At 36.4% G+C, this 12,587-nt stretch overlaps 1 protein-coding gene across 6 annotated transcripts in view; it reads right to left on the reverse strand.

Annotated features, from left to right (window-relative positions):
- Window positions 1-12,587, reverse strand: part of LOC123536408 (putative ferric-chelate reductase 1) — a 287,726-nt gene that overhangs the window by 231,866 nt on the left and 43,273 nt on the right. For all 6 annotated transcript variants that reach the window (XR_006683316.2, XM_045319579.2, XM_045319578.2 and 3 more), the window contains exon 6: window positions 9,090-9,275. Coding sequence is in view for 5 of the 6 variants with exons in the window: in XM_045319579.2 (XP_045175514.2) it covers window positions 9,090-9,275 (186 nt within the window). In the remaining variant the exon portion in view is untranslated. The remainder of the gene's footprint in view (window positions 1-9,089; window positions 9,276-12,587) is intronic.

Raw genomic sequence — 12,587 nt, forward strand, 5'->3', positions numbered from 1 at the left:
TGACCCAGTTTCGAACTTGACCTAGATATCATCAAGATGAACATTCTGACCAACTTTCATACAGATCCCATGAAAAATATGGCCTTTAGAGAGGTCACAAGGTTTTTCTATTATTTGACCTACTGACCTAGTTTTTGACGGCACGTGACCCAGTTTCGAACTTGACCTAGATATCATCAAGGTGAACATTCTGACCAATTTTCATGAAGATCTTGTGAAATATATGGCCTCTAGAGAGGTCACAAGGTTTTTCTATTTTTAGACCTACTGACCTAGTTTTTGATGGAACGTGACCCAGTTTCGAACTTGACCTAGATATCATCAAGGTGAACATTCTGACCAATTTTCATGAAGATCTTGTGAAATATATGGCCTCTAGAGAGGTCACAAGGATTTTCTATTTTTAGACCTACTGACCTAGTTTTTGATGGCACGTGACCCAGTTTCGAACTTGACCTAGATATCATCAAGATGAACATTCTGACCAACTTTCATAAAGATCCCATGAAAAACGTGACCTCTAGAGTGGTCACAAGCAAAAGTTTACGGACGGACGCACGGACGGACGACGGACGACGGACACCGCACGATCACAAAAGCTCACCTTGTCACTTTGTGACAGGTGAGCTAAAAATAGGGGTAGGAGCCAGATAAAAAATAGGAGGTGCGCAAGTTCATATCATGATTAAGACTCAGGCAAGGTTTCATGAATCTATATCAAATACTTTTTGAGCTAGGCATGTCACAAGGTGAAAATGTGCATTTTTGACTATTTCAGGGGCCAAAACTCTAAAAATGGGGGGGCGGAGCCAGATAAAAAATAGAAGGTGCGCAAGTTCATATCATGATTAAGACTCATGCAAGGTTTCATGAATCTATATCAAATATTTTTTGAGCTAGGCATGTCACAAGGTGAAAATGTGCATTTTTGACTATTTCAGGGGCCAAAACTCTAAAAATGGGGGGGCGGAGCCAGATAAAAAATAGGAGGTGCGCAAGTTCATATCATGATTAAGACTCATGCAAGGTTTCATGAATCTATATCAAATACTTTTCGAGCTAGGCGTGTCACGAACTTCGGACGGACGGACGCACGCACGGATAAGACCAAATCTATATGCCCCCACCACTCATGGGAGGGCACTAAAAGAGTTTTTACAAATATGTCATAAAGACATCAGTGCACCACTGGCATGTTCCAAACAAATGGTGCAGACTCTGTAAGTTTGTACATATGCATCTATGCATGTATGATGAACTTATTCTGATACTGATACCAAAAAGTGACTCTCGCAACCTCTCACATCAAATTTTAGAGTATATTTCTGTCATATGGTATACATTGATGTTATAATGTGCCCTCTTGTGTAGGTCTGAAACATACGTTACCGAATTTAGATAAAGGTAGTTACTAGACTTAATATTTTAAACACAGTTCCATACCTAGGTAATCTATACGAGTAATAGTTGTAATACATCATCTTTTGAATAAACTAGTTTGTTTGTATTTGTTAATAGTTTTAAAAGTAGAATATTGAATTTTAGTAAGAACTCAGAATTGACAACAATTATACCACAACCACAATGAATTATGAACAAGGAATCTCATCTATGTTTTCGTTAATGTAATATGATCGTGTAGTTCAGTAATTCCGTCCCACAGTATAATCACTATGGTCAAAGAAACAGAACTATTTGAAGAAACATGTTTTACCAAAAGTGATATTTGTATCACTACCCATATGTATGATGCTCTATAAGTTCAAAATTGCCGTGTTTATTTACATCAGGAATTACATCAGCAACTTTGAACACATAATGCATATAAACCGATAATTTCAGACTGAGTAATGAATACAATCTTACCCCTTCCATAAATATCAAAACAACGCATTAAAATATAAAAATCTTCTGTCTTGAAACCACCACAGTCCATCGAAAACCAAAAGCTATCCTAGCTTTAATGTTACTTGATGTTCTAAATAATCTTGGTAACGTATGTTTCATACTCAGTCTGTTTCATTTCATCTTTGTAATGCTGTAAAAACTGACGGAGTAGTTGCTTTGCAATGCCAATAAGCATGATTTATGAATTAGACTGGAATGATAAAATACGAAATATGAAACTGAATAGGTGACCTTTAAAACCTAGGTAACGTATATTTGATTCTTGGTTATCCTCACGTTCTGTATTTCTTTTGAATGAAAGTCAAACATATTCAGACTGCTCACATACTGTAACCAAGTCTACTGTTAATTATCAATATGCCATCTATGTTTGAAGCATAAGCCATAAAAACTGCTAATCTATCTTTACAGATTGCTGATTGCAATATATTATATATTCTCATTAAAAATATATAAAATTGTGAATCTTAACACAATTATTTGGTGATGTCTTATTAAACAAGAGGACCATGATGGTCCTGAATCGCTCACCTCTTCCCACATGACCCAGTTTTGAGTATGACGTCGTTTTTTTCTATTATTTGACATAGTGACCTAGTTTTTGAGCTCATGTGACCCAGTTTTTAACTTAACCTAGATATTATCAAGACAAAAATTCTGACCAATTTTCATGAAGATCCATTGAAAACTATGGTCTCTAGAGAGGTCACAAGGTTTTTCTATTATTTGACCTATTGACCTAGTTTTCGAAGGTACGTGACCCTGTTTTGAACTTTACCTAGATATCATCAAGGTGAACATTCTCACTAATTTTCATGAAGATCTCATGAAAAATATGGCCTCTAGAGGTCACAAGGTTTTTCTATTTTTATACCTACTAGCCTAGTTTTTGACCGCACATAACCCAGTTTTGAAACTGACTTAGATATCATCAAGGTGAACATTCAAATCAATTTTCATGAAGATCCATTGAAAAATATGGCCTCTAGAGAGGTCAAAAGATTTTAATAATTTTAGACCTACTGACCTAGTTTTTGACCGCACATGACCCCGTTTCGAACTTGACCTAGATATCATCAAGATGAACATTCAGACCAATTTTCATACAGATCCAATGAAAAATATGGCCTTTAGAGAGGTCACAAGGTTTTTCTATTATTTGACCTACTGACCTAGTTTTTGACGGCACGTGACCCACTTTCGAACTTGACCTAGATATCATCAAGATGAACATTCAGATAAACTTTCATACAGATCTCATGAAAAATATGGCCTCTAGAGAGGTCACAAGGTTTTTCTATTATTTGACCTACTGACCTAGTTTTTGATGGCACATGATCCACTTTCGAACTTGACCTAGATATCATCAAGGTGAACATTCTGACCAATTTTCATGAAGATCTCATGAAATATATGGCCTCTAGAGAGGTCACAAGGTTTTCTATTTTTTTTTTTTTTTTTTTTTTTTTTTGGTTGGGTTTAACGTCGCACCGACACAATTATAGGTCATATGGCGACTTTCCAGCTTTGATGGTGGAGGAAGACCCCAGGTGCCCCTCCGTGCATTATTTCATCACGAGCGGGTACCTGGGTAGAACCACCGACCTTCCGCAAGCCAGCTGGATGGCTTCCTCACATGAAGAATTCAAAGCCCCGAGTTTTTCTATTTTTAGACCTACTGACCTAGTTTTTGACCGCACGTGACCCAGTTTCGAACTTGACCTAGATAGCATCAAGATGAACATTCAGACCAACTTTCATACAGATCCCATGAAAAATATGGCCTTTAGAGAGGTCACAAGGTTTTTCTATTATCTGACCTACTGACCTAGTTTTTGAAGGCACGTGACCGAGTTTCGAACTTGACCTAGATATCATCAAGGTGAACGTTCTGACCAATTTTCATGAAGATCTTGTGAAATATATGGCCTCTGGAGAGGTCACAAGGTTTTTCTATTTTTAGACCTACTGACCTAGTTTTTGATGGCACGTGACCCAGTTTCAAACTTGACCTAGATATCATCAAGGTGAACATTCTGACCAATTTTCATGAAGATCTTGTTAAATATATGGCCTCTAGAGATGTCACAAGGTTTTTCTATTTTTAGACCTACTGACCTAGTTTTTGACTGCACGTGACCCAGTTTAGAACTTCACCTAGATATCATCAAGATGAACATTCTGACCAACTTTCATAAAGATCCCATCAAAAATGTGACCTCTAGAGTGGTCACAAGCAAAAGTTTACGGACGGACGGACGATGGACAACGGACACCGCGCGATCACAAAAGCTCACCTTGTCACTTTGTGACAGGTGAGCTAAAAATACTGTAATTTTGATAATTTTATGAGTTATTAAAAATGGCGAAAATGTAACTCGGGTGGGTGGGGTATTTTAACCCCTAAATTTTGGTAGATATCGTTATAATTTGGAATAAAATGTTACAGTGAGCTTTTGATTAATTTAGAACAGTTACATAAGCAAAACGCTAATATCTGAAAGTCAGTATTGAAACAATCTATTAAAAATTCGTATGTAGCCAATAATACTTTCAAAGAGAGAGAATTCCACATTTTTCATACACAAGGTTTACTCAAATGAGTATAATTTTCGTTTGACATATGGTAGAAAGCGACATCCGGTCTTAAACAATCCCGGAATGAATGTATTAATGGCTGAAGTGGATAAACCTTTGCCTAATTTCTGAGTTACGAAATCGAAAAACTAGAGGACTTACAGAAACTGGCCCACAGACCATTACTTGTTTGTTTGCAACGTGCGCTGATTGAGTAAATTGTATTGAATTGTGTCAAAACTGAGTGAATTTAATTGCATTTATAAACACCAAGAATTGAAGATTCTGTATAATTAACATCCTGTCTTCATTACTGACGCATCAGATATTCTCCACGAATAATCACAGAAACAGGTTAGATCTACCTTACAATATTGTCAAACTGCTGAGTCATGTCGGATGGAGAGTCAAGAATTTGCCCAAGCGCCAGTCGAAAGACTAGAAAAATTCCAAGAAGTTAAGACAGCACTGTTGAAATGGTTCAACAGTGCAAGGTCACAAAACATCAGAGTGAATATACAGTTTTTATTTTCTAAAAAAAAACATGTATTTATCAACACAAAACTTCATTACCCCAACTACCGGCCTTAGTTGACTGTACTTCGGTTATCTCCATTGTTCGATATCTCGACTTTTTTCCTTGGTCCCGACAAAGTCGAGATATCGATATTTGACTGTAATTGCTGCATTTTGTAATTTTCTGTTCCTGAATACCTGTAACTGTGAAAGAAATTGCTGCATTTTGTACACTTTTCTTCCTTAATGCTTATAACTGTGAAGTAATTGCTGCATTTTGTAATCTTCTGTTCCTGAATACTTGTAACTGTAAAAGTAATTGCTGCATTTTGTACTCTTCTGTTCCTGCATGATTGTAACTGTGAAAGTGATTGCTGCATTTTGTAATCTTCTGTTCCTGAATACTTGTAACTGTGAAAGTGATTGCTGCATTTTGCACTCTTCTGTTCCTGAATACTTGTAACTGTAAAAGTAATTGCTGCATTTTGTACTCTTCTGTTCCTGCATGATTGTAACTGTGAAAGTGATTGCTGCATTTTGTAATCTTCTGTTCCTGAATACTTGTAACTGTGAAAGTGATTGCTTCATTTTGCACTCTTCTGTTCCTGAATACTTGTAACTGTGAAAGTAACTGCTGCATTTTGCACTCTTCTGTTCCTGAATACTTGTAACTGTGAAAGTAATTGCCACATTTTGTACTCTTCTGTTCCTGCATGATTGTAACTGTGAAAGTGATTGCTGCATTTTGTAATCTTCTGTTCCTGAATACTTGTAACTGTGAAAGTGATTGCTGCATTTTGCAATTTTCTGTTCCTGAATACTTGTAACTGTGAAAGTAATTACTGCATTTTGCACTCTTCTGTTCCTGAATACTTGTAACTGTGAAAGTAATTGCTGCATTTTGTACTCTTCTGTTCCTGCATGATTGTAACTGTGAAAGTTATTGCTGCATTTTGTACCCTTCTGTTCCTTAATGCTTGTAACTGTGAAAGTGACTGCTGCATTTTGTACCCTTCTGTTCCTGAATACTTGTAACTGTGAAAGCAATTGCTGCATTTTGTAATCTTCTGTTCCTGAACACTTGTAACTGTGAAAGTAATGCTGCATTTTGTACTCTTCTGTTCCTGCATGCTTGTAACTAGGCACTCTTTTGTTGCTGAATGGTTGTAACTGTGAAAGTGACTCCTACACTATGCACTCTTCTGTTCCCACATGCTTGTAACTGTGGAAGTAATTGCTGCATTTTGTACTCTTATGTTTCTGAATACTTGTAACTGTGAAAGTAATTGCAGCATTTTGTACTCTTCTGTTCCTGCATGATTGTAACTGTGAAAGTGATTGCTGCATTTTGTACCCTTCTGTTCCTTAATGCTTGTAGCTGTGAAAGTGACTGCTGCATTTTGTACCCTTCTGTTCTTGAATACTTGTAACTGTGAAAGTAATTGCTGCATTTTGTAATCTTTTGTTCCTGAACACTTGTAACTGTGAAAGTAATGCTGCATTTTGTACTCTTCTGTTCCTGCATGCTTGTAACTAGGCACTCTTTTGTTGCTGAATGGTTGTAACTGTGAAGTGACTGCTACACTATGCACTCTTCTGTTCCCACATGCTTGTAACTGTGAAAGTAACTGCTGCATTTTGTACTCTTATGTTCCTGAATACTTGTAACTGTAAAAGTAATGCTGCATTTTGTACACTTCTGTTCATGCATGATTGTAACTGTGAAAGTGATTGTTGCATTTTGTACACTTCTGTTCCTGCATGCTTGTAACTGTAAAACGTAATGCTGCATTTTGTACTCTTTTGTTCCTGAATACTTGTAACTGTGAAAGTAATTGCTGCATTTTGCACTCTTTTGTTTCTGTGCTCTTCTGTTGCTTATGTTTGTAACCGTGAAAGTGATTGAAGAGTATGCACTCTTCTGTTGCTGTATGTTTGTAACTGTGAATGTGATTGAAGTGTTATGCACTCTTCTGTTGCTGTATGTTTGTAACCATGAAAGTGATTGAAGAGTATGCACTCTTCTGTTGCTGTATGTTTGTAACTGTGAATGTGATTGAAGTGTTATGCACTCTTCTGTTGATGTATGTTTGTAAGTGTGAAAGTGATTGAAACTTTATGCACTCTTTTGTTGCTGTATACTTGTAACTATGAAAGTAATTGCTGCATTTGGTACTTCTGTTGCTGTATACTTTTAACTGTGAAAGTGACTGAAGCATTATGCACTCTTGTTGCTGTATGCCTGTTACTGTGAAAATAATTGCTAAACTACACATTTTTTGTTGCTACACTATGCACACATGTTCCTGACTATGCTTGTAACTGTGAAAGTGACTGAAGCATTATGCACTCTTGTTGCTGTATGCCTGTTACTGTGAAAATAATTGCTAAACTACACATTTTTTGTTGCTACACTATGCACACATGTTCCTGACTATGCTTGTAACTGTGAAAGTGACTGAAGCACTATGCACTCTTTTGTTGCTGTATACTTGTAACTGTAAAAGTGATTGCTACACTATACACTCTTTTGTTGTTACACTATGCACTCTTTTGTTGTGGTATGCTTGTAACTGTAAAAGTGATTGCTACACTATGCACTCTTTTGTTGCTACACTATGCACTCTTTTGTTGTGGTATGCTTGTAACTGTGAAAATAACTGCTACATTACACACTCTTTTGTTGCTGTATTCTTGTAACTGTGAAAGTGACTGCTAACTTATGCACTCTTTTGTTGCTGTATTCTTGTAACTGTGAAAGTGATTGCTACACTACTCACTTTTTTGTTACTGTATACTTATAACTGTGAAAGTGATTGAAGCTTTATGCACTCATTTATTGCTGTATGCTTGTAACTGTGAAAGTGATAGAAGCTTTATGCACTCTTTTGTTGCTACACTATGCACTCTTTTGTTGCTGTATGCTTATAACTGTGAAAGTGACTGCTAAATTATGTACTCTTTTGTTGCTGTATTCTTGTAACTGTGAAAGTGACTGCTAAATTATGCACTCTTTTGTTGCTGTATTCTTGTAACTGTGAAAGTGATCGCTACATTACTCACTTTTTTGTTGCTGTATACTTATAACTGTGAAAGTGATCGCTACATTATGCACTCTTTTGTTGCTGTATACTTATAACTGTGAAAGTGATCGCTACATTATGCACTCTTTTGTTGCTGTATACTTATAACTGTGAAAGTGATCGCTACATTATGCACTCTTTTGATGCTGTATACTTATAACTGTGAAAGTGATCGCTACATTATGCACTCTTTTGTTGCTGTATACTTATAACTGTGAAAGTGATCGCTACATTATGCACTCTTTTGATGCTGTATACTTATAACTGTGAAAGTGATCGCTACATTATGCACTCTTTTGTTGCTGTATACTTATAACTGTGAAAGTGATCGCTACATTATGCACTCTTTTGTTGCTGTATACTTATAACTGTGAAAGTGATCGCTACATTATGCACTCTTTTGATGCTGTATACTGTGAAAGTGATTAAAGCTTTATGCACTCTTTTGTTGCTGTATACTGTGAAAGTGATTAAAGCTTTATGCACTCTTTTGTTGCTGTATACTGTGAAAGTGATTAAAGCTTTATGCACTCTTTTGTTGCTGTATTCTTGTAACTGTGAAAGTGACTGCTAACTTATGCACTCTTTTGTTGCTGTATTCTTGTAGTAACTGTGAAAGTGATTGCTACACTATCCATTTTTTGTTGCTGTATACTTATAACTGTGAAAGTGATTAAAGCTTTATGCACTCTTTTGTTGCTGCATGCTTGTAATTTTCAAAAGAACTGAACAATTTTCATAGGTTTCTCTAAAACCAGACACCCCTCAACACTGAACAATTATTCAATTCTGAGTGTTGACATAGTCACAGCCTGTAATTAAAGACAGCCAAACCAGAAACCCTTCCAAACAAATGTTGTAGTCTGCTTTTAGAGATAACCCTCCCCCAACTCCCCCCAAAAAAATCCTGAAAGCTGAATTTTTCTTTGCTGATATTGTGTTACAGATGTTTCACCATAGTTGTGTATTTGTGTATTTGCAAATTCTGCATCAATCTAAAATTACCATTTTGTTATCCTTAGACAAACCAATGGCACAGTAGACACTGTTGCTACCTTGTTTACAGGTCAAGGTAAAATCTATATCATCTCCATTCTGCATCCAGGTCAATAAAAATCCACAGGAATCACTGCTGTCACAATCATGGTAACATCCAACACTCTTTCCACATCTACTGTCCTTCTTGATAATCTATAAATACATTATATAATTAGGTTAAAGGTCAAATATAAAGGTCTCCTTTCCCTACAATGCCACTACAATCTTGGTAACATTCCACACTCTTTCCTCTTGATAATCTATAAATACATTATATAATTAGGTTAAAGGTTAGGTCAAATATTCTTATCTCCATTTTCAAAGTTGTGAATGGAGGAGGGATAGCAAAACTCAACTAATAATTTAATATTAAGTAAAGCAAGAATTTTGTACAGTCAAACCTGTCTATAAAGACCACCATTAGGAGAGCCAAAATGTGATCTTTATTGGGAGGTGGTCTTTATTCACAGGTTAAAATACACTGTAATTATGTCTTTAGAGCCAGGTTGTCTTTGTTCAGAGGTGGTCTTTAACACAGGTTTGACTGTAGTTATATTCTGGACATGAAAGCCCGCTGGATGACAAAGCAGCAACTATATGTACAAACAATAGCTCATAATTCATCAACAGTTTCTCAGAACAAAGGGGTTTAGCTATTTAAACAGTTGTTGTTGTTTGTATTCAATGCTGGGCAATCTAGAGACCCTACGATAGCTCTTTGCATACTTCGATTTTTCAAAATAAAGTGTTTTTTTTTACAAGTACACCGGTTACGATTAAAAATGTAAACAATGGACTCTGTCTATGAATCATTGGAATGAATGAATGACAGTCGATCTTAGTCATAATACTGATTGACAATGACTGCTAATGACTTTATGTGTTACAGAAAGGTATTTAGTTTGTAACTGTAATTTCCTATTAATTGAAATCCTCTCAAAACTGGTAAAATAACTGCTTATATTTGGACAAAGCTAACTGTCTTTGCCGTTCTTGACTGCTGAATCCCAAAGGACAGGAACAATAAAGGGAAGAAATTCAAAAAATTTTTTTAAGTCCACAAAAAATCCTTATCAGGTACAGATATGTCAAAATACACTTAAAAATTAGAGATATCATCCATGTTGTACCAAAGAAAAGTGGTCTTGGCTTATTTCTATGGCTAATGATAAAAAAAAGTTACAAAATAAGCTATTTTTAGTAACATAAAAAGGAAGTTATTCAATAGAAAAATTATTGTAAGTGCACAAAAAAGGGATCTGGCAAATAAAAACAAGATCACCGCAATGCACAGCAATATACACAAAACAAAGTCATATGACCTTAGACCCCAAAGTCATATGACCTTAGACCCCTTGACCTTGAAGCGAGCCATCCAAAACATGCGCTCTGCGTGTCGTCTCAATGTAATGAACATTTGTGCCAAGTTTCTTTAAAATCCTTCAAGCAGTTCTAGAGTTACAGAGCGGACACAAAACAAAGTCATATGACCTTTGACCCCTAAGTGTGACCTTGACCCTGAAGCGAGCCATTCGAAACATGCGCTCTTCAAGGGGTTCAAGAGTTACAGAGCAGACAAAAAGTTGCTAATGGACAGACAGACATACACCGGCGTCATAACATAATACGTCCCTTTGGGCATATAACAATTATTCTGACCAAGTTTCATAAAGTACAGGCAGAAAGTATTACCTCTAGAATGTCAACAATGTTTTTCTATGATATGACCAAGTGATCTTGTTTTTGACCTCAGATAACTTATTTTTAAACTTTATTTAGATTTCAAAGACAAAAATCCTGACCAGGTTTAATAAAGATAATGAACAAGAGTGTCATAATGACCCTATATTGCTCACCTGTTAAACTTGTAATCATCAAGATGAACATTTTGACCAAGTTACATGAAGATGGGTCATAAATGTGGCCTCTGCAGTGTTGAAAAGCTTTTCCTTTGATTTGAGTGGTGACCTAGTTCTTGACCCAACATGACCCAGTTTCAAATATGGACTAGGAATCATCAAGATAAACATTCTGACCATGAAGATAGGATCATGAATATGGCCTCTGGAGTGAAAACAAGATTTTCCTTTGGTTTGAGAGGGTGACCTAGTTTCTGACCTCACATGGCCCAGTTTTGAATTTGGCCTAGGAATCATCAAGATAAAGATAGGGTCATAAATGTGGCCTCAAGAGTGTTAACAAGCTTGTCCTTTGATCTGAGCGGGTGACCTAGTCTTTGACTCCACATGACCCAGTTTCGAATATGGCCTAGTAATCATCAAGATAAAAATTCTGACCAAGTTTCATGAAGATAGGGTCATAAATGTGGCCTCTAGGTTGTTAACAATCTTGGCCTTTGATCTGAGCAGGTGATCTAGTTGTTGACCCCACATACTCAGTTTCGAATCTGGCCTAGGAATCATCAAGATAAACATTCTGGCCAAGTTTCATAAAGATAGGGTCATAAATGTGGCCTCAAGAGTGTTAACAAGCTTGTCCTTTGATTTGAGCGGGTGATCTAGTTTTTGACACCATATGACCCAGTTTTGAACTTGGCCTAGAAATCATCAAGATAAACATTCTGACCAAGCTTCATGAAGATAGGGTCATAAATGTGGCCACAAGGGTCATAAGCTTGTCCTTAGATTTGACCAGATGACCTAGTTTTTGACCCCATACGACCCAGTTTTAACTTGGCATAGGAATCATCAAGATAAACATCCTCACCAAGTTTCATGAAAATAGTGTCTTAAATGTGGCCTCTAGGGTGTCAACAAGTTTTTCATTTGATCTGACCTAGTTACTGACCCCTCATGATCCTGTTTTGAACTTGGCCTAAATATCATCAAGATAAACATTCTGTGCGAGTTTGTATCAAATCAAAGCATAAATGAAACCTCTATATGGCTGAAAGGGTTAAAATAGAAAATTTTGCCCCTTTCAAGGGCAGTAACTCTAGAACCCATGATGGAATCAAGCCGGTTTTGGAAAGGAACCAAGATCTTATTGTGACTTAAGTTGCGTGTAAGTGTGGTTAAAATCAAGTATAAAATGTCACTTCTATCATGTTCACAAGATAAAAATTTACAAAAGTTGGCTCTTTCAGGGGTCTATTAGGGGCCTTTACTTTGGAACCTATGATTGGATCTAATGGATTCATCATGGAATCCAAGATCTATTGATGTTAAAGATATCTTGCAAGTTTGTATCAAATCAAACCATAAATGAAGTCTTTATATGGCTGCATAAAGCCAAAATAGCAAATTTTGGCCCTTTAAAGGGCATAACTCTGAAACCAATAATGGGATCTGGTCAGTTTTTGAAAGGAACTTAGATATTATGTCAATACAAGTTGTGTGCAAGTTTGATTAAAATTGATTGCAAAATGTGGTTTCTATCGGGTTAACAAGCCAAAATAGCAAATGTTGGCCCTTTAAGGGGCCAAAAATCTGGAACCCATAATGG

This window comes from Mercenaria mercenaria, chromosome 17, assembly GCF_021730395.1.
Source record: "Mercenaria mercenaria strain notata chromosome 17, MADL_Memer_1, whole genome shotgun sequence".
NCBI lineage: Eukaryota > Metazoa > Mollusca > Bivalvia > Venerida > Veneridae > Mercenaria > Mercenaria mercenaria.